The sequence below is a fragment of the Leptidea sinapis genome, chromosome 35, assembly GCF_905404315.1.
Source record: "Leptidea sinapis chromosome 35, ilLepSina1.1, whole genome shotgun sequence".
Classification (NCBI taxonomy): Eukaryota; Metazoa; Arthropoda; class Insecta; order Lepidoptera; family Pieridae; genus Leptidea; species Leptidea sinapis.
The window spans coordinates 3,779,310-3,807,295 of NC_066299.1; the positions used below are offsets into that span (position 1 = coordinate 3,779,310).

General features: G+C 34.5%; 2 protein-coding genes across 3 annotated transcripts in view; one reads left to right on the forward strand and one right to left on the reverse strand.

Annotated features, from left to right (window-relative positions):
* LOC126975298 (glutamate receptor ionotropic, kainate 2-like) lies at positions 1-27,242 on the reverse strand. Of its 2 annotated transcripts, none has more exons than XM_050823114.1 (16): positions 27,224-27,242; positions 26,714-26,851; positions 25,416-25,519; positions 23,327-23,489; positions 22,324-22,538; positions 19,846-19,995; positions 17,613-17,819; positions 15,489-15,689; positions 14,090-14,317; positions 11,906-12,129; positions 8,754-8,891; positions 7,109-7,307; positions 6,366-6,597; positions 3,916-4,031; positions 2,095-2,247; positions 1-211 (listed from the first exon to the last, which is right to left on the reverse strand). In XM_050823114.1, exons 2-16 carry the CDS (start codon positions 26,826-26,828, stop codon positions 14-16), a joined length of 2,643 nt encoding a protein of 880 aa, XP_050679071.1. In that variant the 5' UTR covers positions 26,829-26,851; positions 27,224-27,242; the 3' UTR covers positions 1-13. The 2 variants fall into 2 exon arrangements, with proteins under 2 accessions (XP_050679071.1, XP_050679070.1); XM_050823113.1 differs by lacking the exon at positions 27,224-27,242 and adding an exon at positions 26,918-27,076.
* Positions 27,145-27,986, forward strand: part of LOC126975293 (glutamate receptor ionotropic, kainate 2-like) — a 34,403-nt gene continuing 33,561 nt past the window's right edge. The window contains exon 1 of the mRNA XM_050823100.1: positions 27,145-27,380. Coding sequence (XP_050679057.1) covers positions 27,284-27,380 — 97 coding nt within the window. The 5' untranslated portion in view covers positions 27,145-27,283. The remainder of the gene's footprint in view (positions 27,381-27,986) is intronic.

The window sequence follows — 27,986 nt, forward strand, 5'->3', positions numbered from 1 at the left end:
TTTCAAACATAAATTAATATATTTCATCAAAATTAATAAAAGAAGAGGCAGCCCTGAGAACAGACACCGCGCGCGATCTAGACCGGTCTCGTAGAGGTGAGGGTGTGTTCGTAGAGGGGGCGGCAGAGCGGGGGGGAGCCGCCGGCTTGTGGAGCTGTCTAGGGTTGAACGACACGCGCCATTCACTTATAAGAGCTTCCTTGTATGTAATCTGAAAAAATATATACAATCCTATATTTTTTCTCAAATATCATAAAAAAGAGGATTGTGGTTTTATGAAACCACGATAAAAGTGAAACTTTTCTTAATATTATAGACATTTAACTAAATAAAAAATTGGAATAATATTCCATTAATAATCGCTTTATCAATCTTAATTTTATACATTAAATCAATCTTAATTTATATAGTAAATTGGAATGATAATGAGAAATAATAAAAGTAGACTAAGTCTCCAACTAAATAAGTAATAGTCTATACACTACAAGGTTAGCTGCTGCGAACTATAAGCGCCGCCCGACCGTCACGCGACATGCAACACACAGACGACAAAGTTTGTCTCGTGCCAGATTTTGGCGAGACAACACGTCCTGAGTATGCCTCGTGTAGAGGCGAAACACGTGTCGAATTGTTTAAAGATAAATATTGGCGGAATTAACAACAAAGAAAACTTAAATCATTCGTATGAAAAAGTTTGAGACGTTATAAAAATTTCACTTTAAAAATATAAAATATGTCAAGAATATGACAACAAATAAAACACTTTTTTAAGGATTAAAACGCGTGTTATTGTAATTTTTTTTTACATTTCTATTATTATTTTATTTAATCCCACCTTTTTACCTGTAAAACTAATCTATAAATACAGTTACAACAATTACACACGTTTTAATCCTTAAAAAGTGTTTTATATAAATGTATAAAATCACTCGCGTTAATTAAAGAAAATCCTTTATGTCGACGAGTGAAACAATTTCGGACAATTCGTCATGAAGGGTTCTACACCATTGCACAAAGTAATAACATATTTTCGTAGCTGCCAAATTGGAATTTCCATTCTGTCGTAATTTCAGCAAGTTTTTGCGGTTTATGACATACATACACACATGCCAACATACAGACCGATAGTAGAGTCATAATTATAATAATGGTTCCAGTACGGTACACCAATTGTGTACGGAATCCTATAAACCAGCTAATGATTTATCATAATTACAGATTTAGGCTTAAGTTTTAAGTGTTAATCTTCAAACATGTTAATTAATCGTTGTATGAATAAAAAACTATGACAGGTACTAACAGTAACATTATTTTTGCGCTAAGGAAACAATACAGAATAATTATTTCTTAAATAAAATAGTAAAATCTTGATCTGAATCAGCTTGATAAGTGGAGAAAGCTCGCAGAAAGGTGCTATCTTAGATTAGCACGGCGAGCGAGACGCAGGGTTGTCACCCGATCGATGTGAGTGATGCGAACAAAGGCGAACAATAACAAAACTTCACATTTTATGAGCATCATGCTGTCATCTTCCCATGTAACCAATATGTAATTAACACCAAAATGTCTTACACAAAAGTTGTAGAGATCAATCTCATACTTAAACATTATATGATATTAACAAGACGGGGGCGCGGGTTGCGCCTGCTGATGAATAAAGCTGATTTTAAATAAATAAAATTAATAATGTCTAATTTGTACCAAAATTTATTATCGATGCGGGATTCTCACCCGTGCCTCTCGGGTTACGTCTAAACGCTCTACCAACTAAGCCAAACGTCCGCATGACGCAGTATCCGTTTATCTTGGTATGTTTTTGTTTAACTCTCGGATTGTGGCTCTATCTACAGTATCTACTTTACATTTGATTACCTGCTCAACCCCACTAATTGCATTTTAGAAAATTGACTTGAAATGTCGCTCTTTAAAACCTAAACAATTTGTTGGATGATGCGGGATTCGAACCCGCGCCTCTCGATATCAATTTTTGTACAAATAAAATATGTATATTTCATCCCAGAGGTAAGGGATATCACTTTAAAATAACTGTTTAGATTAATAATGTCTCATGTAAGTTTTAATAATTCAACTCACCCGTTCTTTAACTCTTATTTTCTGTGCGTGGAATAGGAATTCTATTATTGCGATCACCACCCCAATGGCACCTCCTACACCAAGCACCATGAATATTCCACTGGTGTTCTTCATCTGAAGCGACCCACTATCATCTTCCACCGTGGCATTAGCCTGAATTAATAAAACTCTTATTAAAACAGTAAATGAAATATGATACTCGTATGTAGGGGAACCTGTTGTACCTAGGACAGTTTTTTAGATATCTATTTTTTATTATTATTTGACGAACTGTACTCAAACGATTTTTTATTATTTGAAAGATCAATTATTTGAGTATTCACCCCAAAATATCAAAACTGTATATTTAATACTTACAAGTGTTTTAATAATTAAAACGAAAAAAGGGATTGGCCAAGGTACAACATACCCTATGTACCTAGGCCAGTACTATGGTGTACCTATGATTTGGGGGTAATTAATGGAAAATATAAGTATTGTTGAGTAAAACCGTTTTATTCGTTTAAATAACATATTTGGCAAAAAATAAATCATAAATTCTGAACAAAATCTAAATGATATTCTTAATTTTTTTTTTCATAGGACCCAAACCTTTTATACTTTACTAGGAATATTATATTACGTGAATGTGAAATAATTAAAAAAATAATCCTTGCCAAAGTACAAAAGTAAAACTTCTAAATGTACAATTGATTGACAGTGACCGAAGTACAAGACTCCAACTTTATCAAAACGGTAGATTTCAAATAGTTTGGGGTTACTGATCTCGTAACTTAATAATTGTTTAAATCCTAGTTATAGAAAAGAACCGATGGCATATAAAAGTTCAGTGACTATTATAAAAAGTTTAAAACTATCAGACTTCAAAGCATATTATAAATACTTACTTTTTCCCCCAAAAAACTTTTTAGCGTCGATAACACCAAACACCGGCTTAATGGCGGTAAGTGACTACTTTTTCTAATTGAGAAGTCAATAGTGACGTACAGAATACACTAAACAATAAAATTTTACATCGCGGGAATTTTTAAAACCAGCCTTATGGCCTAGGAACACATAGTGCCAAGGTACAACAGGTAGCGCGCAAGTTGAATGCAGTCAAGACCTGCGTTAAGAGCGGGAGCATCTCCCCCCGCTTTCCAGTTCTTTTACAGTGTAGTGCTGTACCGTAGTCATCGCTTACCTTGATATCGCGTTCATACTAATGTTAAATTTTATTCATCACCACGCACGAGAAATGGCGAAAAATGCTTTAGACATGTGTTCAACACAAAGGCAGAGCTTAAATTTGAGATTTGATTATTAGATTAAAATGATGAAAATATTAATAAAATAATTTTTTCATCATTTTAACCGAGTGTAACATACGTACACATTTCAAGCAACAATATTTATGAATGATGCGGGACTTGAACCCGTGACCTCTCGCATTCCGTGCGTGTTGAACAAGACATATAAGATTTATCAACGATACGTCACTCGAACGGTAGACTCAGTTGGAAGAGCGCTCGCATGGAACGGGTGAGTCTCGCACAGATCAAAAAAAAAATTTTTAATTTTATTTGTGTAATTAATCCCAGAAGTGAGGGTAATCACTTTAAAAAAAATAACAAATTGTTTAGACTTCAAGCCTTGTTTAAATTTATCGACATTATCGTTATCATTTATTATTAGGTCACAGCACTATCGCATTTCTGTACTCTGCATTCAACTCGCGCGCTATCTGTTTCTTTCCGGCTTCGTTACATGCCAACACGTACTTGGCCTATATTTCTCACAGGAGGTCGTATTGTGCTGATGATATTAATGAATGATACAAACCTTACAATCCTCGATGACATCCTCCTCTTCCCACCATTTCTTTTTTAATGCCAATAACGTACCAGACTCTTGTAACGCCAATATTGCACTGTCTATTGAACTCTTAAATGGTGAGTCTGCAAATTCATTCAAGACAATATATTATTTACTTAGAAGAAACTAAAAGTATTACAATAACAGATAGATAGAAACAAAACTTAAAAGTAACACTTACACCCTAAATTATAAACCTGTTCTTTCGTGTACCCTTCTCGCACTGGCATTTAGTACATCACGACGTGGGTCTTCTGTAATCCATTTTACATAAAATATTGGGATTATATTGCTATATTACCTAAAGTGGTAGCAACTTCAAATATATCTATACTAATATATAAAGCTGCAGTGTTTGTTTGAACGCGCTAATCTCTGGTACTACTGGTCCGATTTGAATGATACTTTCAGTGTTGGGTAGTCCATTTATCGAGGAAGGCTATAGGCTATGTTTTTTTTTTTTCAAAATCAGGGATCCGTAATAAAATTGCTATTTTGTAACACAAGGTGTAAAATCGAAAACCTATTGACAACAGAACAAAATGATGTACAGGCTATAATATAGGCAATATTTTATTACTTATAAAACTATCGCGTGAATTATACTTTATATGGCAAAACAACGTTTGCCGGGTCAGCTAGTTATAACATATGAGGAGCTCAGATTTATAACAGCATTCTCTCGGAAATAAGAAATACCAAAACATTGACTTCTGTTAAGGCGAGTCTTCAAATAGTCCGGTCAATTTAGACATTCGAAGTTACATAAAGTCCCAACAAGCTGTAAATCAGTGAAATTGTTCAAAACATAATTATAAACAATGTTTAAAAGTTCCCCATCATTCCCGTGTATGGATTTTTTTTTATTCAAGGTCAAAGGTCAAAAAAATAATTTTTCGCGATTTTCACCAAAACGGTTAGTTTTATCATAAAAGTACCTCGGACAAGAATAGATCATAAAATTATCTATAAAATTGTATCAATACTTTTTTCTTACGAGCCACCTGAGATATAACTATTATTACTGAGATATAACGATTCAGATAATTATAATTCGATACACGGGAATGATGGGAAACTTTTAAACATTGTTTATAATTATGTTTTGAACAATTTCACTGATTTTCAGCTTGTTGGGACTTTATGTAACTTCACTCTCATTTTTTGGTCTAAATTGACCGGACTGAAAGGTAGTCCGGACTATACTCAATAATTATAGTTTAAGAGCCCGTGAACCCTAGGCCTACGATATTTTATGAAAGCTGAAAGTTTGTCAGCGCATGCTCCCAATACAGGCAAGAACGATGGACCATTATGGAGTTTGGGTTACAGTGGCTTTGGCAGATAAACGGTACTAAAGATGTGTAAAATACCGATCAAATAATAAAGTGTGATTTTTCGGTATTACCTTCAAAATATTATTAAAAAATTAAAAAATCATGTTATTCATTGCCAGACACTTAACATCATGGCAACCTCTTACCAGACACCCTTAATATTCATGAAATTATAATTTAACTTACGTTATAAAAGCTGATTTATATATATAATACTTGGGTAGTAAGTAGATGATGTATCCTCATTAGCCAGACACTTTTGATAGTTTCAACCCCTTGCCAGACAAACATTGTAAATCGTAAGAAGAGATTCGTGATTAGAATGACTTATACAAATAAACTTTTTGGCGCAGACTTATATAACTGATAGTCTATTTAAATTTTGAAAACATTGTAAGATATTATTAATAAAATTAGTATTAATGCTGCTGTATTCGTACCTCCTTATACATAATAGTCTGCTAACTTAAAGCATTGCTAATTCTCACTCTGTCTTCTTCTATTGACCAAAGTCAGAATGAGAAAAAACACTCCTAAGCGGCTGTTTAAAGTTAGCGGATCATTATGAATAAGGGGGATAATCTTTAAGGTTAACTTTTGATACAAAAAAATGGACGAGACTTTCCAAAAATGTGCAATAGACAGTTTTCTGTACAAAAAAAATATAGCTTTATAATATCAAGCTGATTTTTCATTCGAGATGCGAATAAAACATTGGTTTCCTAAAAAGTGTGTGTGTCAGCTCCGACGCACGACTGGAGAACTCCTCAAAAACGATTGTCTTTGACCAGGTACTAAACAAAATCAAGTCCAATGGAGTCGGTGACAAACAGATATGCAGCAGAAGCTAATACAAGCGTATTAATTATAAAATCAAATAAATCCTTAACACTCGAAATATGTCAGGAAATGCCCAAACACAGCTCCTGTTAAAAGCGGAACTCAATATTCCAATTTTAAAAGGTCCATCAAGGAAGGTTTTACTCTCCATATTTTGCTCATATCGGGCGCCTTATATGAAAATCGATTCGGAGTAAACTTTAAAAATATTCATCGAAATTTTATTAGGTAGCTACTTACTTTTTGGCATAGCGATGCCATAGTCCTTCGAGTCAAGCTTGTTGCCAACCATCTTCAAATCGCAATACCGCTGCATATAATACTCAATGGCAGTTGACTCCATAAAGAACGCATACGTCCCTTTACTACGCAGTACTCTTTCCCGACCCTCCTCGTTAGAATGAGTGAAAACTGTAGGTCTCGAAGCTTTCATTGTGGACCAAATTTTAGCGTATACTGTATCGTTGGATGTCTGCAGATATAAAAAAATAATAATCTTTTTTTTTTAATGATAATAAGGGACGATGCCGGCTAGTTTATGGGTACCACAACGGCGCCTATTTCTGACGTGAAGCAGTAATGTGTAAGCATTATTGTGTTTCGGTCTGAAGGGCGCCGTAGCTAGTGAAATTACAGGGCAAATGAGACTTAACATCTTATGTCTCAAGCTGACGAGCGTAGTTGTAGTGCCTCTCAGAATTTCTGGGCCTTTCAAGAATCATAAGTGGCACTGCATTGTTATGGGCAGGGCGTATCAATTACCATTAGCTGAACGTACTGCTCGTTTCGTCCCTTATTGTCCTAAAAAAAAACAAAAGCCCGTGTTAAAAACAATCAGGGTGAGACTAGTACCTACACATGACCTCAACGTATTTGGCACTTTTTCTTTATGTAAAAGTTACTGTATTCACCTAACAACGTTCTTATAAAGGGATATAAACCTTTTGCCTGACGTATCAATATTTAAATTAATTGATACTCACTTCAAAGAACTTGTACGTAGAAGCATTAAGAACGGCACCGTAAGAAATTTTATTTTGTTCTGCAAGATCTTTTATATCTGTGATTTCGGTACTTCGTCGACTGCTCCTCATAAAAGTAGACATATTGGCGGTGTACGAGGCAGTCACGATCAGGGCAAAAAACCACCACATCCCAGTTACCCAGCGAGAACCTGCCGCTCTGCATAAAGTTATATTATTAACAACATTGAAAAAAATTTTAACAAAAAACAAACGACTTCAAAAACACTATTCCAAAACAATGCATACAATAATGCACTAAAAAGAAAAATTGCAATGGGACCACACGTGGAGCACCAGCTTTCAAATAAAAAAAGAATGATCTAAATCGGTTCACCCAGTCGAAAGTTCTGTAGTAACAAACATGAAAAAAATATACCGACAAATGAGAACCTCCTCAATTTTTTTAAATACACCGTTATTTTAAGTTTGCAATAACAAATTGTTTATCGTTTTTATGTTTTCGGTAATGGTAACCATTACCGAAAACATAAAAACAATACTATGTCAATAAATGATCCCACGAAAACAGACTTACTTATATATCGTTTACTAGCACTTATACTTTAATCAGACTTGACTTAAGTACAACTTAGCTGAGTGTGGGCTCAGCATAGTCTTTGATTTCGTTTTTATAGCCATTTGACAGCTGAAATTATGCTGAGCTTAAGATAAGACAGCGCAAAACAAAAACACATCAACTATTTCATCTTAAAATCTATAAATATAGAAACATCATTGGATCATGAAGATTCAGATGGCAATGGAGAGGGCTATGCTCGGAGTTTCCCTGCGAGATCTAATCAGGAATGAGGAGAACCGTAGGAGAACCATAATAACCGACATATCCCAAATTGTTGCGAAATTCGATGGAAAAATGGCCGTTGGGGCAGTAAAGTCCTCGAATGGCGACCACGTACCGGAAGACGTAGTGTTGGTAGGCCCCCAACAAGATGGACCGACGATCTGGTCAAGATCGCCGGAATTCGTTGGATGAGGGCAGCGCAGGACCGATGGTCGTGGAAATCTTTGGGGGAGGTCTTTGTCCAGCAGTGGACGACTTCCGGCTGATGATGATGATGACTGGAACATGAAATACACAGGTATATTTATATTTATAGAGATTTTGTGTTATTAAAACAGTACTCATCGCTCAGTTTCGTGCACGTGATAGATTTTAATGTCACAAAGTGAGTTTTCAATAAAAGTATTTAAATATGATATTTAGCTATGCATTTTGCTGTAACAAGGTAATGCTGAAATGCATCAATATATTTATTGTTCTATAACAATGAGCCAAGAGAAATTAGGAAGGGTTAGTTGCTACGTAAAAATGTGTATCAGATAATATAATAGTAATATGTATTCATTTGGTATACAGTAACAAAAACGCTATATAGTCACTATCTTAGATAGACTCTGTCAGCTGTGAAAACGTCGAGTAAAATTATTTACTAACACAATGTGACATACAAATCGCGAGTGTAAGACGTAGCTTGTCACGCACACCAAAGTTATAAACCTGGCCTGTTTTCAGCAGTTGTGTAGCAGCAAGTGGCTCTATCTAGATTCTAGACGTATAAACTTTCTATGATTATTATGTTACCTGGGCAGAATGTCACAACCCTGTGTCATGATGGAACCCATTGTCAGCCACATACAGTTGTACAGACTCCAAATATTCTGCAAGTTTTCGGGATTCCGATTACAAGGGTGCGGATTAACCCAATCTCCTTGACTCATGCTAAAATAAACATAGTGTTTTATTTTATGAGGGAGTTAATATACACGTTCAAACTTTCAAATTTCTTTATTGGTACCAAACATATAACTATTTATGATATAATTGTTTGGGGCCTTCTTTTAGGTGACAAAGCCTATGTCAGACGAACCGCTTTTACATATCTGTGATCATTAAGTAGGTACCTATTGAACACTAATAAGGTGTGAGTGTGTGCGTGTTATGATGTTTGTGTCTGTGAATGTGTATGTGTATGTTGACATGTATTAATATTTATTCTTTTCCCGACATACCCGGCCGAAGCTTATGTATTCACCTGTCTAGTAGGTATGTATGGTTATTGATATATTTTATTCGTAAAAAGCGTTGACTAATCTTTTATCTAGTAATTTTGCTCCCAAGCGACAAAGACGCTAACTAAAGTCTAATAACGACTATTGAAACAATTCAAACGTGAAAAACAAAACATACAACAATCACACTCGATGGATGAATGTCTCAAGCTGTAGTAAACAGTCGAAAGAAGCGATACCTGCAGGCCCAGTCAAGTGACAAACGCTTTGTAACGATTGACTTTCTACAAATGTCAACGATTCGGCGTAAGCGATTGTAGAAAACGCTAACTTGGTAGCCATTCTGACACGACTGAGTCAATCGCTCATTCTCCAATATCTTTAGAAAACATCTATATTTTAGTCTATGGTGAGCGTACTTTCAAACATCAAACCTGAAGTCATGTATATGTTACTGTCAATCTGTATAATTTAGGCATTGTATACAATACCTAGGCAATGTATATAATACCTGGGTGGTTCAGTTGTTCCATGTATGAAATATTATGAATATCCATTACATACTTTACCTAGGTAATAAATACAAGTCCTAGGGATTGTATAGAATACGTGTAATAGCTGTTGCATCAGCTATGTGTAAAGTTAATTGATTTAAGTCATATTTATTACTGTTAAACTACCTATAAAATGACGGGCAAATGAAACATGTTTTATTAATTAAAATCAACTTTAAAAAAATGACAATTTAGAGTTTCTCCTTATAAGTTTTTATTATGAAAAGTACCTTTCTTTTACTTGTAACTACGAAACTCTGATCGTGTAACTTTCGATCTTCCTTTGACATAAATTACCGGCTGCGAACTCGGTCCTGTATAGAATACCTAGGCAAAGTATAAAAAAAATAATATTACATACATTACTTACATATTTAAGAAATTCTATACATATATTTTAGGATAATATACCTAGGCAAGGTATTGCATACAGTACCGGATTATACAGAGTATACAGATTGCCGGTAACATATGCATTTTAAATGCGAAATGATAAATACAATCCAACAAAGTTACCATAGCAACTATTAAACAAAAAATTTCTCCGTCTCAACACAGTTGGATCAAATAAACGTCAGTGACGCCATTATTTTATCGTTTTCTACTGGGTCTCGGCGAACGCTAGCTTGTCGCACAAAAACTTAGAAAGTGTTTCGTTAGCGCTTGTCAAAACTGTAAGTTGGCTACGATTTAATATGAGATGGTGCGATTTTAGTCTGTGGTAGCAATCAACATTGTAGAATCGATTACATTTCTAGTCTATCATTTTGAACGATGTAAGCTTGGCTACCAATTTTCTATTCGTTCGTTTTGACCACTTGACTTAACGATATTGTGACGTCATTCCCATATATTTGATTAGGTTTCTATAAGCGTTGACGATTGTAGATTGTCAACTTGGCTAAGCCTGCAGCACTGTCGCCCAAACTGACACGAAGACTTATAAGCCATATGAGACATGACATCCGTATAATTGTGGGCACCTTTACGGGTCACACCTCACTAAACAAGCACCTTTTCAAAATCGGCGTAACGGACAGTCCAAGTTCAGAGGCTGTCTAGCCGAGGACAAAACGGTCACTAAGGTAATCCTGGAATGTGCGAGGGTGGCCAATCAACGGGTTAAACCTTAACTAATACGAGGTCGCTCCAGTAAGTCTGCGTACACCCCAGGAATGTTCTAAACTTCTGTAAGGAGCTGGGCTGGTTGGAGTGACTGGTCAATACTGCACGCAAAATGGACCCAACTTAGTGGTTTAATTGCGGACAGGAACAGGAGCCCCAGGTATACCATACCATACCATATTTTTCATCTATTGTACAGTAATAATCTAAGATACTTTGATGAACTACAAGATTTTTTACCAAATTGGTAAAGTATTGGATTTCAATTTTGATCGTGCTCTCCGCTATACGTGTATAAGTACTTATATCTCTTTGGCTTAAATGCTCATCACATGCAATACACAGAAAACCTAATTAGGCAATCGAAAGATCGAAGTTAGAACAAATCATCTAATTTAAACAGATTAGAACTCCGTAATCACACTTTTCCTAAGTTATATTCAATTTAGTAATGTGTAATCGTATCACTAAAATTTAGTTAGCATCCACGCTTTGTTTAAGACGGACGTCTCTGACACGGAGTACACTTTAATAGAACATGACAAATTTAGCACGGACGGCTGCCCCCGACTGAAAAATAGGTTTTGATGCAATGAATAGAAATATACAATATATTTAGATTCCAAACATAATACGTAGCCGTACTGCTTGATTCAAATCTTAAAAAAATACTAAATACATCTGATTCTAAAATGTGAACAATTTTTGTATGAGATAGTTTTTCTCCAAATCGTAAATATTCTTTAAACTTTCTGTTCTATCTTTTCCTAAGCCCTATCTTATGATGCCTTGAAGGATACGGATCCATCTAAATATGAGGACTAATGTAATTCTACTTCAAAAGCGAGTCATCTATCCGACTTAGAATCCAATTTAGGAGCTCCCAATTTCCTTGTTAGTGTTTATAGTTAGATTTCCCGCAGATTTAATAATGTTGTAAGCTCAAATGACCGATTTTTGATGAATCTAATGTTAATCGGTGAACGTGAACAGTAGTGTTTTTCATGTCTACAAATGTTTAGTTTTTTTGACACACGGTACTTACCGAGCGCATATAAGTAGCACGACGGATACTATAATATACGTAGTACCAAGATATAGCCACACATCCAAAGATAATGGCTTGAGAAATGAGAACTTGTCCGGCTCTTCGGGCTCGGGCTCCTTGAACAGCATACTTATCCCTAACGACATGAACGGAGTCGAGAAATCAACTACGGCATTACGTTCTGATGTTATCGTTAAATCACATACCGCCAACTCTGCATTCTGAAAATAGTCTGCTATTAGCTTTCTGTCCTGGATTTTATATTTCTTAATGCTTTCTTGATATTGCGCTAAAGTGGACTTACGTTCTTCAACTACGAATATAATTTGATTTATATATATTTTACTTATTTCATGATTTTGTAACAGAACAGTATGTTTCAGGTTTACTTGACGCAACCCATTCTCACTTTCTCAATATTTTTTTATAGTTTTAACATGATAAGTAGAAAATGAAAACATTATTTTTAATATTTTAAGAAGAATATTCTGAAATTTAAATATCGAATAATTAAGTACAAAAAATATGGACAATTTCCGGCTGATTTCATCCTAGAAAGCCTTCGCTATCATCTGATTACTAATTCTATATTCGTTGATAAAGATAATATAGAATTCAATATCAGAGGGCTGTAGAGTATATTATGTAGATAACGCCTGATATCGGGAAAAGTCCTCAGTTATGGACAACATTTTGCTATTTACCAATTTATTTTAATTTGGCAAACAAATACAAACACAACAGCTTCTTCTTTCTTATCAATAAGAAAATTAACAGCTATATACAAAATAGGCTCTAACTCCATGCTGTATGTATATGTAATATGTTCAAAACAAGTTTATGTTTGTTCCTGGATTTAACGACATGATTATCACTGTTTCTAGAAAATTCACTTATGTGCCTAAGTCCATACATAACAATATCAAGAATATATTATTGAGAAGCAATAGTTATCACATTGTTAAAATTAAATTTCTAGTCTATCATTTTGAACGATGTAAGCTTGGCTACCAATTTTCTATTCATTCGTTTTGACCACGTGACTTAACGATATTGTGACGTCATTCCCATATATTTGATTAGGTTTCTATAAGCGTTGACGATTGTAGATTGTCAACTTGGCTAAGCCTGCAGCACTGTCGCCCAAACTGACACGAAGACTTATAAGCCATATGAGACATGACATCCGTATAATTGTGGGCACCTTTACGGGTCACACCTCACTAAACAAGCACCTTTTCAAAATTGGCGTAACGGACAGTCCTAAGTTCAGAGGCTATCTAGCCGAGGACGAAACGGTCACTAACGTAATCCTGGAATGTGCGAGGGTGGCCAATCAACGGGCTAAACCTTAACTAATACGAGGTCGCTCCAGTAAGTCTGCGTACACCCCAGGAATGTTCTAAACTTCTGTAAGGAGCTGGGCTGGTTGGAGTAACTGGTCAATACTGCACGCAAAATGGACCCAACCTAGTGGTTTAATTGCGGACAGGAACAGGAGCCCCAGGTATACCATACCATACCATATTTTTCATCTATTGTACAGTAATAATCTAAGATATTTTGATGAACTAAAAGATTTTTTACCAAATTGGTAAAGTATTGGATTTCAATTTTGATCGTGCTCTCCGCTATACGTGTATAAGTACTTTTATCTCTTTGGCTTAAATGCTCATCACATGCAACGCATATGATGAGCATTTAAGCCAATAACGCCTGATATCGGGAAAAGTCCTCAGTTATGGACAACATTTTGCTATTTACCAATTTATTTTAATTTGGGAAACAAATACAAACACAACAGCTTCTTCTTTCTTATCAATAAGAAAATTAACAGCTATATACAAAATAGGCTCTAACTCCATGTTGTATGTATATGTAATATGTTCAAAACAAGTTTATGTTTGTTCCTGGATTTAACGACATGATTATCACTGTTTCTAGAAAATTCACTTATGTGCCTAAGTCCATACATAACAATATCAAGAATATATTATTGAGAAGCAATAGTTATCACATAGTTAAAATGCTTAAGTCATTTGTAGGATAAATAATAATAAATCCAAATTCATACGAGGATTCTCGTTAAATAGCATATATTGTAAAGTCGGTATGGTAAAGTTCTCCATTAGTTATTACGTCAGTTGGAACACTAAAATCAAACATAACAAAATTGCTTACGTGATCGATCAGGTCTCCTAGGATTCCATTCCATTTCTTCGTGCCGGCGATCTGGTTTCCGTAGTGGTCTCCACTGACTCGATAAAACTCGTATTTATAATCTTCTTTATTAACTTTACTTATATATTTGAATATCTCTTCAACCAAATCTACAGCATAACCGCGATACTGGGTTGTACCATTTGATTCGTCTATGTCAAAGTAAGGCTTACCTTTTCTTGAAACTACCTAAAATTTAACAAAACCCCCTTATTTAAATTTGTTTGCAAAAAATAAATATCCCTTTATTTAATTTAAAAAAATGGACCGATGGCCTCAATACAGCTTTCCAAGGAACTCCTCAAACTGGTCTCAAAATGATCATAGACAAGACGAAGATAACGTCCATGTCGCAGCTATTCCTATAACAATTGGGAACTGCACTCTCAAAATTGTTGACGTCTATCTCGGACAAACAATTCAATTACGCAGGTCCAATCGCGAAAGAGGTCACTCGTCTAATCCAACTCGGATGGGCAGCGTACGGCAAGCCCCGTAAAATCTTCTTGTCCCAAGTACCACAGTGTCTGAAGACGAAGGTTTTCAACCAGTGTATGTTGCCAGTGATGACTTACGGTACGCAGACGTGGTCGTTAACTTTGGGCCTAATGAGAACGCTCATGGTCGCTCAGAGGGCAATGGAGAGACATAGCTCTAATGATTGCGAAACTAAAGTGACAGTGGGCAGGGCTCATATTTCGACGGACAGATGGCCGTTGGTGCATTAAAGTCCTCGAAGGCCACCACGTACCGGAAGACTCAGTGTTGGTAGGTCCCCACAAGATGGACCGATGATCTGGTCGCCGGAAACGTTGGATGAGGGCAGCGCAGGACCGAACGTCGTGGAAATCTTTAGGGAAGGCCTAAGTCCAGCAGTGGACATGTTCCGGCTGATGATATAATTAAAAAAATGATATTTTGTATACAGGGACACTTTGATTAAGTTCAGTCTAAATAAAATGTCACCGTAAAATGCGGCATATCCGTAAATAATAAATTTTTTTTTGTTTCTTTCTACTGTACGTACCTTGGCAGTGTTTATTTTCGTTGCCAATAGTTCTATACTCGTTTTCTCGATGAGCCTAAGATATTATATTTTATCAAAACTGTTAACCCATGCCCCTAATCTGTTAATAAAACATGTTTTGTGTAAAGAAACACGAAAACACGGCGCAGTGGACGCGGCTTAACACTCGCGATAAGATAGTAACGAAAACAGAGGTTAACGATTCACCGCTACATTTTCGACGTATTCACAACTCTAACAGACTATCCAGATGTATAAACTATCTAAGTCTTAGTATAGTACAAACAAAGTCCAATACAATTAAAGAAAAGCTGACAATTGAAAAAACTTTACCCTAATAACGGATCTCGAAGTAACTGCAGCTGAACGGTCGGTTACGTCTTTTTCATCGGTAATTACGTCCGTTCTAGAGTCCCAGTAGCCGACGTAAATGAACTGACTTTCGTTACTTAATTTGGAATAATGTAGAGCGAAGTTGGTTCTTTTTCCGTTCTCGTCGAATTCAATGTTCCCTGTAAATCCCTTCGCCGTTGTCTGCAAATAGATTATATATTTAAAATTCGCTCCAGTTTTCTGTAAAGACATTTAAAACTTAAGCTCCGGCTGTTTTCCTAGGCACAGCGTTATTCAGTCAAAATCAAAAATCAAAAATTTATTTATTTAGCATTTAGCAATAGTATTTGAAGGACTTCCCTTGAACTTTAAGTTCGCAGAACCTGTGTTAGGGAAGACCGCTCTTTCCAACGGATAAGAATGCTTACACATTTAACAAAAACATAAATCATACTTAAATAAACCAATCTTAGGCATAAAATAAACAAACTAAAAATTGTTTCAATATTGAAGGTAGATTAATATTTGCGTGGCTCACACTAAACTTGTAAATAATATACCTACATAAAAACACTTGTCATCGTCTCAAGAATGTGCGACCACTGTAACTATGAACTAAGGTAATTTGTAGTTTTACTAATATTTATTTAATAGTAAAATGTTCAAAGTACGATATTTAGATAACAATCGAAATTTAATTATCTTTTCATATAATATACTATAATATAATTACAACAAAAATTATAATAATATATATTTTTTTAGAACACACATTTACACTATTTACTCATATTATAATTAATTTAGCAAGTTTTCAGTTTCTAAATAATTAGGAGTTTTAAGGCATTTTGTAACGCTAGTTTTACATTCCCTATATGTCTTTGTGTATATATTTAAGATTTATTTGCGGTATTGTATAATTTTGTAGCCTGTGCATAAATTGTTTCGACGCAAATTTAGTTTTAGTAAATTTATATTTAATTACTGTATTTTTTTTACGCTTATTTAAAAACAAAGGAAAACAAATCAGTAGAACCTAATTTAAATGTGAAAATAGGACTTAATAGTATTGCAACTGTTGTATAAGAAGGGTCAAAAAACGAGAGTGGTGTGGGTTGTGGTGAGAGCCGCAGGCGAACAATAATGGAAATGGATAAATAAATCATGGAAATATTATATTTGTAATATGGCGTGTACTATGTATTACCACAGAGAAGGGATGGATACTTTGGTATTAAGTATTACTTAATATTTTTATTACCCTACCAAGCTTAAACTATATTTAGTTGTATATGGCACCAAAACAACTGTGCTTTTTTGACAACATTAAAGCACGATATTGAATGCTTTTTTTAAAATAAATATTAGACAGATGAAAGTAGATTAGTGAAAAAAATCAATTTTAGAATGTCAAAAACTATCACCCATTCGAAAAAGCATGCCACAGGCTCTGAGAAGAACAAGAGCAACAAACTTAGCGGAATTATTCTTGTATTTAATAAAATTTTCGTCACAATATAATTAAGTACAATAAAATTTATTTATTTTTATTAATTTTTGACTATCATTACACATATTTTGTTTTATACATTCTGGGAGCATATTGTAAAATAACATACACCGCTAATCAAAACTAACTAACTCGACTAAACCGAGTAGTAGGCACTACAAATTTATGTTTGCTCCTGATTTGAATATTATAATTATCACAGTTTCTAAAAAATTCGCTAATGTGCCAATGAACTTAAATAAAACACTATCAAGAATATATTGTTGAGATGCAACAGTTAAAATGTTTATTTCTTTAAATTTTTCTTTTATTGATTCTTTAGGACCAATGACGTTCTAAACACATAAAGACATAATATTCACGTTTCAAGACCACTTCAGAGGCAATAAATGACGCTAAACTTCATAATGACAACTATGACAAATACTATCTTTGACTCATTTCATCTGCAGTCCCCCTGAAAACGAGATCTGGAAAGGTCTTGGAACATCGGGTTTTCTAAAATAAAAACAGTTACAATTCCACGCATTTTAATCCTTTAAAAGTGTAACACTCGCGTTAATCAAAGAAAATACTAAATATTTTCAATTCCTTTCACTTATTGACTGTGTTACCTTTATCAATGCTTCACGTAAAGTATTTCCACTCGGCCACGCAATAGCTTCATATTCCGCCTTACTATTCGCAAAACACAATGGAGGTGGGTTATCAATATTGCGACCGTACTGTCTCCCCATATATCTGTCGTCGTTGTCTTGCTGCATTTTACGAATAGCCTTGTCTAAATGACTGAGTGCGTCTGCTACTAAAGCGGTCTCTAACTGAAATCAACAATTTTTATCACTACAGAAGTTCATCAATGAGACTTACGAGATAGAGTTTACGAAAAATATAATTGTATTCAAAATTTAAAATCTTTTTAGTGAATTACAGAATTTGTAAGTTCAAACATTACAATCATTGTTTCGTTGTTCCCTGACCTTGTTATGAAATAATTTTTGTTAATTTATACATCTAGCCGGTGTATACTGACAAACAACCTCTACAGCTCAAGTAAATGTATTTAGTAACAAAAATGCTGGACAGTCGTGGAACGGTGCCTTTAGACTATCAATTCATCTGAACCAGGCCTGTCTCACTCCCCGTGTAGGTATCGAAATCGTAAGTACGTGCGGCGGCCTCTTCAGAGTAGGCCAGCCAGTAGGGACTTACAAGCGAGCAGTGACGCACGAGGTTCACTGTCATTTACTCCACTGATCCGACCGATTTTTAAAAAATGGAGAAACATAAAAAAGCAAAACATATTAAAGGTCATTGCGATCCAAATTTAATTTTTTTTGCGTTCTTAAAGACGCTGAAACAATCTTATTTAAAGTGATTATTATTAATTTTTTAGGTTTGACAACGAAATAATATTGATTTAATATAACGATAACATACCTATTTATAATATAGAAAAAAATTGAGCTATTTTTATAAGTTAACCTAATACTAGGTAAGTATAGTTTAGGTAAAGAAGTCAACCCTAGTGTCGTCAGAAGAGGTAAGAGTCACGCGATAGAAAGAGAAGCAAATTCTAGGCGAATAAAAATGTAGGTTGGTAGCGCTTTGTCATCTGAATTACACCTTATTGTATGACCGCAAGAGTACCTATTTCTTTAATTGATTTTGCGGAGTGAGGCTTCCGTACTTGTCTATAATATATTCTTTGTCTGAACACAACATCATACAAAAAATGGTTGTCTGTAAAGTCGGTTTACTGACGATAGTTGAACGTGACAACGTCTTAAGAAAATACTGATGGAATGGTAGCATTTTTCAAAAGAAAATTTTAATTTCATTTGTTTAACAGATTTGTATGTATATAGAGAAGGAGGTAATTGGAAATCACAATGAAATTGATCAAGTTAGATTTATTTGTACGCATAAATACAATTATGTCATTTTTTTTTTACAATTTAATAGTTTTTACAAGTATAAATGTGCGTTGAGCTATTGTTTTACAACTTTTAAACATGTGTAATATTTAATTTTTTACAATCTGTGTTATTCTGATGTCGAACGATGCCGAACGCAAAGGCCGATTGTGCTTCTTTGTCGCTCGTTCCGCGCTCTCGCTTGCACTTCAAGCCTTATATGGAACGCCTCAGAGCGAGGTAACGCCGCATGAGTCATGTTTTTTCGTGCGTGCAGCCGGCTCTATCGAATTATAAGACGTTGTCACGTCAAAAAAGAAAGAAATATATAGCTTTTATGACTTCCATTTTACATCAACTTACAAGGCGTGGAATGGCATAAAGAAACCATATTTACAATGCAATCGTAAAGTTTTATATATTGCAAATTTTATAAAACTATACACAATAATGTGTCACTAAGACTACCTAGCCTTGTATAATCTTGTCTTTTTATATACTTCAAGTTTGAATTGACTCCATAGTTAGATTCAGTGTTCTCTGAATGGTTAGATCACTTGACGTTACCTAGACACGTCGCTTCATTGTGTCTTCAAACACATTTACTACGGGGAGTGTTCTGAAGAGCTGTTTGTCCTGTTATCTGCCGCCGAATTCCACCTTCGCATGACACGCCACAAATTACGATACCATCCCGTACAACCTAGCTGAAAAATGAGCTTCGTTCTGCGGCGACAATACAACATGAGTACCTTCAAGAAAAGCGCGTATACCTTTCTTAAAGGCCTGCAACTCTCCTGTGATTTCTCTGGTGTTGCAAGAGATTGCACTTAACATCATATGACTCGTATGGTCGTTATTCCTCCTCTTTCATAAAAAGAGTTGCAAAGATGTCCTCTTGTAGTAATTAAAAAATAAAATTAAATGTTACCCGTATAGAAACATTTGCTGTATTCATATCCATATCTTTCCATCTCACATCGTTTGGTTTTGTCAAATGCATCGTCGAGACATTTGCCATTAAAGCTGGCACCTCTTCTAAATTAATTGTATACGCATCCAGATTTGTTAATATGAAACTCTGAAAAATATTTACTTGTCGAATTTTAAGCACTTATTACTTCATTGAATTTAGTCGTCTAAATTCAGAGCTTATAAATTAGAAGCTTCTGATGACATTTTCCTAAATTTAGTTACTGAATCGCGACGAAGTCTAACTAATCGTATACGAGGATGGCTCCAGACACCAAAAACTGGGTCTTTGCCAAGCCCTTGCCGTTGGCTCAATTAAAATAGAAAAAAGAAGAACATTGATGAACGAATATTTATTACTGTTAGGAAAGTTAGCAAACAAAGACATTATGGGTGTTGTTTCTAAACGCGAACTTCAGTAGTCATCTCCGACATATTATAATTAAATATTGCGACACCATTTATTAAAAAGCAAGATACTATCTATCTACGACGACACGAAGAGCCACGAGCGACTGAAATCAGCAACTTAATGCAATTACATTTTACTAAATACGTTTCTAATTAGGCTTCTTAATGATTCAGTCAGTCAGAAACCATCCTTATAACTGAATTTAGGATGATAGCTAAATTTAGTAAACGACTGAATTCAGACGACTAAACTCAGTGAAGTGTAATAAGCACTTTAACTAAGAAATGCATGACGTGACGTGTGACAAGAAAGGCAAATCTTCATCAAACAGAAATAAACTATGATATAAAAATGAATAGAAGAGTTGTGATGAAATTTAAATATTATAATTCAATTATGAATACAAGTATCACTCGTTGAATGTTAGTAGCACCAGTGGGAGGGTCGCCTTGTGTCGTCGTGAAGCAGTAATGTACTATCGATAAAATGTAATCGTGACCACAGAATTATCTTTCTATGTTCTGTGATCATGACCCATAATGACCAAGTAGGTCGAAATTAGCTTGAACATTTCATAAGTTACTGTTATCATTTTAGAAGACTCTGTCAGTCAATAATATTATATAATAGTTAAAAAACACGCTAAAAAGCACAAAATTCTCTTTCGTACTCGAAAATTACCTAATATTAGATAAATCAGTTAAAGATAATGGTTGAAATTTAAAATTAATTTCTGTCTTATTGACGAGAGATGAAAATTAACAAAAATCTTATTTTGCAAATTGAAAAATGGAATATTTTTTTCAAATTAATGTCGATATAGCTACGAAGTTTGAACGAAATCTGACCGTTTATGGAGGCCATACACGCTAGGTTTTGCATGATGGTTTTAGCCGTGCATGCATAACCGACAGGCAAGCCCTAGCGTGTATGTGATTAAACAGTCAGTTATCGGTGCATGTACATGCAACCGAGCAAATATCAAAATTGATATTTTATGCCGCTCGGTTATGTTTGCGCGCGAGCATAACCGAGCGTGTGTGGCGTCCGGTGAGCTTGCCTGCCACAGTTCTCAGTGTTTAATTGTTTGTGGCAAAATGGCGAGCCGCAAGCGCAATGCCACATTAGAAGAATTCATTGAAATTTATAAGTCGGACAGACAAGGTGTCTTTGGCGCGTAAAGTGCAAAGAATATCACGACAGAGACAAACGAGATTCCTGTTGCAAGAAATCTTAATGTTACTGATAGTCTCTCATGTGCTGATATTACTTTCCTCATAACAGTATCTTGTCTTTGTATTAACGGAGTAATCAATGATAATAGTTTCAAATAATTTTTTTCATCCATTCGTAAATAATTTTTGTAATCTGTTGGTGTAAATCTCAATTCATTTACCAAATTTACGTGGGAGAATTGCTTTCTTTTCAATAACCAGCGTTTAGACCATTCAGTGCGCTCTCTTTTTCTTTTTCTGTTCTGCAGAACAAGTGTTAGGCCAAGTACAGCTATTACATCGTCGTCGTCCATTGCGTCCTACACACCATCACGTACTACGTAGCTCAACTCAGAGTTCATGTCAAGACGGTGCATGCAAAACCTAACGTGTATGTGTAGTATGAAACTCGGTTATGCTTGTCGGTTTTGCATGCACGGCTAAAACCATCATGCAAAACCTAGCGTGTATGGCCTCCATTAGAGTGGGTCAAAATCACGACCAAATGAGTCCGCTACAAACAAACATACATACAGTTGAAGCTAATAAAAAGTGTGTATTAAAAAAAATGCATTACATTAAACATTTATTACATGAAAACAATCGACATTTATGCAAGCCCCAATTGTAAATTTTATCCTGTTTAAAAGTTTTTTCACAATATATCTGTTGTTCTACCAAACTAACAAATAATGTCGTCCCAATATTGATTTAGTTGTTCATCTGAAAAGCCAATTTTCCGACGAAAGAATGAGAGGAATCTAATAACTTGATAGCAATATAAAAAGATCTAATAAAAACAGGAACTCACTTGATATTGCGTGGAGTTTTCCACTTGAATAATTTCATCCATATATTTTAGAGTATTTTCCACTTCACAATCAAAAACGTGGTAGCTTATGTGCGCCACTTTGAATATGTATTTAAATATTTCTCTGTTATCACCTTTTGGATCCAGTTTCCGATACAATATTTGATCATTGTTGTATGGCCATGAATTTATGATTTCTTGTAAGCGTACAAAGCCTGCAATACACATAATTAGGTAAGTTACAACACGGTGATATTACGTGTACTTCTACGGTTTTATGGTCATTTACTAGAAAATATTTAAAGCTGCTTTAACAAGTTCTAATCAAATTTGACTGCTGAGAGCAAAACAAAAGCAATTGAATTGCTGATCTATAAAAGGATATAAAAATATACCTGAGTCTATATCGGTTTAGTAAATCACTGAAATACTAAGATCTTTCATTTTCAGTAATTGTTAATAAATAAAGATAAAATTGATATAAAATAGTTTTTGAAAGGAATAGAAATGGATGTAATTAATCTTTACCGCACTCAAAACACTATGTGCAGTAACAGTGGGAGTGTATAATGCCAAATATATTGAAAATTTATAATAAATTGAATTATTTTCTTAATATTTACAAGACATATATAACAATAAAAAGATAGCACGTTACACGTTACTGTTGTCATCGAATTTCGGCAGTTCCCTTATATATATTACACTTAGGATGGGTTACATCCTAATAGCTGTTATAGTTAATGTTTATGGCATATTTAACGTTAACAGTAACGCTGACTTTTAACGTTAAAAATATTTATTTTAAACTTTTGGTTTCTATTTAGCTGTTTAATAATAACAATAGCTTTAACCGGCGAATATTGGACGGTTATTGTAAGCAGTTAAAGTTAATGGTGCAACACATTTTTTACTTAACCCGTTCGTTAGCATGTTTGTCATTGCTAAATTTAGTTTATGCAACCCAGCCCTAACATTATACAAACAACCGCAGATTACGTACTTCCATCATCTTCATAGAAAATTGTGAATTTGTCCCACTGCAACTTCTTAATAAGAGTTGCGAATGCTTTTGAAATTAGCTCTGGCGGCGGATGGTACATAAATGTGTATAAATTGTCGTTAACATTATCTGGTGGTTCCCAACCGAGAGACAGATGTGAAATCTAAAAAACGATAGAAAATTCATCAAAAGTCAAGCTAGTTCAATTAAATAATCAATATATTAATTTACATTCAATGGTTCTCTAAGACCTAACATATAAGCAGTGTGAATAGGTCTCCTCTATGATATAATTATTTGGAATTACGTTAAGGGTTATTAATTTGATTAGAAATAGGCGTAACCAAATGCATGTGTAGTGTTTGTACAAAGTATACTCGGCGCGCGAGTTGAATGCAGTCGGTGCCTAAGGTATAGAGCGTGAACATCTCCCCCCGCTTTCCGCACACTTCACGTAGTGCTGTACCCTTGTCGATAGTTATCGTTTGCATACCACGTTGTCGCGTTAATACTGAAGTTGCGATTCAATGTTATTTATTAGATTTTAAATAATGACTTAACCGAGTCCAACAGGTTCCGTAAAAAAAATTTTGTTGAAGAAAGGCAGAACAAAATTTGATATTTTAATTATTAGCTAAAATGGTAAACTTAGAGCGTTTTTTAATTTATCGACACACTCATGATTATGGTCAACAGTTATTATAGTTAGGTCACAGCGCTATCGCATTCCTGTACTCTGCATTCAACTCGTGCGTAAATAGTTGTGCCACCACATCTATTTCTGCAATACAAATGCGCCTTGGTATTGCAGTTTGTTTGGAAATGAATTTGGAGTTGGATCGATTCGAATGATACCCAAGAAATCGCCAAAATAGCGCATAATTGAAACCAGTTCTTGAAGGTTTACATTTTTATAAAAAATAATTATATATCTACACGTTTCTATTTTTTAAAGGCAGTGGAATAAAAATTCACCAATCTACCCCATCTTTTACAGTTGGAGCCATGTTAATCATTCAATCTAGATAAAAATTGTACGAAAATTATTAATTGTACATCAATACAATTATACATAACATAGTTTTGTAAGGAAATTTTTATTATGTTTGTAATAAATTAAATATGCTTCTACTTCTGAATTAAAACTATGGCAATCTTGTGTGAGAGAGGTAACCTAGCTCCGCTCGATTGTTCAAGGCCATTAGCTTGGTCCCCAGCCTTAATGGATAAGGTGAAACATTTGCTTGTTAAGTCAAAAGAGAAAAGAAAACATAATATAATGTAAGAAAGACAATGATTCGCAAAAGGTTGAACTATGTTTTATAGCACCGTCTAACACAAAGAGGCGCAATCTTATTCGTGTTCATATTTGCATTTATATGGATAGTTTAAGAAGAACGTAAACTTATGTTTAAAATTACACTTCAGAATAATGTTTAAGTCAGTCAATTTGAATCGATATTAGTTCAAATGCAATAAAATTAAAAATGTTAAAAACCACTCGCTTCGTATTAAAGGCTAATTAACGCAAATTATTCATTGACTACTTCATATTTCTTGCGGAGGCGTCGTGTGCTAGGTCGTCTCCTTCCCTCAAATATTTGAAGGGAACGATGGCAGCTCCATTCGTCAACTCGCGACCGGGTGCTGCTTGTAGTGCCAAGTCAACCTGTTATAGTTGTTGGAATCAATTCCTAATTATGACAGTAAACACGACCACCATGTTCACGAAGCATCCTTACACAAACAATGAATTCAAGCTCTAAAGATTGATGCATCCAATATAGGATAGATAATATTTAAACTTTGAATACGATTCATATATTTTGTATATAACAGCCATTGTAAAATACAATATTTGATTTAAAAGAGTGGCCGTTGAGTTTCTTGTATGTTCTTCTCATGAGCTCTACTTTTTCCGAACTAAGGTTGATACAGTAATTTAAAAGAAATATTTATAGTGACGTATAAAAAGCGCTAAGTTTAAGCCTAACTGAATTAAGTTTATTTGACTTGACTATTATTTAAATATGAATAATTTCTGTTGGGATTATTTGATGAAAGTGGACTTATTTCATTATCTACTTACATTTAGTCGATTGCAGAACAGACAGGTAATATCACACTCTCCGTTCGTTGGTCGAGCATCAACAAGTGCCACAATACCTTTGTTGTCTGATGTCTGTGGGCATACTAAAATATGGGAAACATTAAATACACACGCCATAGAACCAGTATTATTCTTTGTATGAATATATATTTACGTATGCTTCACGGCAGAAATAGGCGCCATTGTGGTTACCATAATCTAGCCGGCATCCTGTGCAAAGGATGCAGCACTGGTATTCACTTGCTGAGTTGCAAAAATGCAATATAAATATAGTTATATCTGTATGTAATATGTTCATTGTTAGTAGCTTGGTTAAAACTCTCAATTTAAATTCAATTATTTTTATTAAAAATACGATCTAAAATCACTACCACCCATCGAAACATTATTCCTCAGACCTGAGAAGAACGGGCGCAAGAAACTCAGCAGACTTATTTTTTTTTTCTTAATTTAGTATATGTAACTACATACAATAGAATTTATAATTAAATAGCCTGACGCTCCATTCCCAGTCTGTGGTATCATTAAGAAAATCATTTATTTTATAGTAACCTTTACCACGCGAACGTTTTTATAACAATTCTGTTGAATGTGGTAACATTTGTTATGGACATTTTCTAGGATCATAATCTATACTAATATTATAAAGCTGCAGTGTTTGTTTGTTTGTTTGTTTGAACGCGCTAATCTCTGGTATTACTGGTCCGATTTGAATGATTCTTTCAGTGTTGGGTAGTCCATTTATCGAGGAAGGCTATAGGCTATATTAATGCTAATGTTTTTTTTTTTCAAAATTAGGGATCCGTAATAAAATTGCTATTTTGTAACACAAGGTGTAAAATCGAAAACCTATTTTTGCGTGCGCTGCAACTATTGACAATAGAACAAAATGATGTACAGGCTATAATATAGGCAATATTTTATTACTTATAAAACTATCACGTGAATTATACTTTATATGGCAAAACAACGTTTGCCGGGTCAGCTAGTATTGTTATAAATACTTACTAACTCGACTTAACCGAGTAGTAGGTATAAGAAGTTTATGTTTGTTCCTCGTGATAACGTTATGATGCAACAGTCAAAATGTTAATTTCTTTAGTTTTATTTATAGCCTATTAAATTCTTAATTTTTATAGTCATAAATTAATAATAATTTATTAACTTTAAGCTTTAAATACGACTCGTACGCCCTGGTCCCCGCTCTCGTTGTATGAGCAAGGTCACTGGCATGTAATAACGTCTTAAATGAAAATGTAATGACAAACACAACTTACATTCTAAAGCAGTAGAATAGCTATCGACAACTGGTAAGTAAATAACTCGTCCATGGTATGCCCTCGTCGTGCCCATTCGCACCGTATTTTCAAAGGCCTGCGCAGTAGTCGGCATAGTTTGTTTATTAAACAGACCGCCTGCAACACAAACAAACTTATTAGTAAACGCATTGTAAAACAACAGCAGATATTAATGAGTCTTACCAATAGGGTATTTTGTACTAACAGCAGCATTTGCGTTGTTACAGTACAATATTAACAGTATGATAAGTGTTTGCGTCATTTTATTTCTTCTATTTGTAAAGACGGCCATGCGGCATCAAAGCCGACAGCATACCGTCTGGATTATTTTTGGAAAACAATTTTAGGTCGCACCGTGAGATCCGACGACGATTTTCGTCATTGCGGTAGACTAATCACGTTTTTAGACATTCAGTGAAACGGAATTTCATTACAAAGCTCAAGCTGAAAGCAATTTCATCATCATGTACTTTTCTAGTTAATTCCTACCTTGTGTATTTTCAATTTTTTCAATACAGTTGTTAGAATAGTTTTTTACGGTTATTTAAAATGTTTTTCTTGTGTGTTTTGTGGTTGTTATTCGCAGCTAAACAATGTTATTCACAAGTAGTGGTTGTTGAGACAAGTGACATTTCATATCAAATTGGTAAGTTTTATGTCAATATTATATACATGACGCAATATTGTTTTTAACTTATTTGATTATTATTCGTTTAATGAAGTAAGTGTTCTAAATGATAGATAATCTTTATTATGAACTAGCTGATATCCCGCGACTTCGTCCGCATACACACAGGACTGAGCACGCAGTAGCGACATTTCAAATATTAAAAAAAAAAAAACACTTTTATACTATACTGTCGTGACACTTTTTGTAAATAATAATGTCTTCTACAAAGTCGTGGTACATTATTTTATTCTATCATAAATATTTTTCGTAGCGCACGCAATTTAAATAATATTTTAGGTATTTTATTACACCTTCGGTTACATTATTGGAGTTTTAGTAAGGATTCCTTTTTTTTTTAAATATAATATAGCTTAGGTCACTCGTAGTTACTTGTGTTAGTGTAGCTTTCCACCAGTGAAATAATTGTTCAAATCGGTTCAGTAGTTTCGGAGCCTATTCAATGCAAACAAACAATCAAATCTTCCTCTTTATAGCATAAGTATTGTATTAGTATAGATTAACACATCATTTTTGAACTTGTTGACTAGCCTGCCAATTCAATATGTAAATTTTGATAAATAA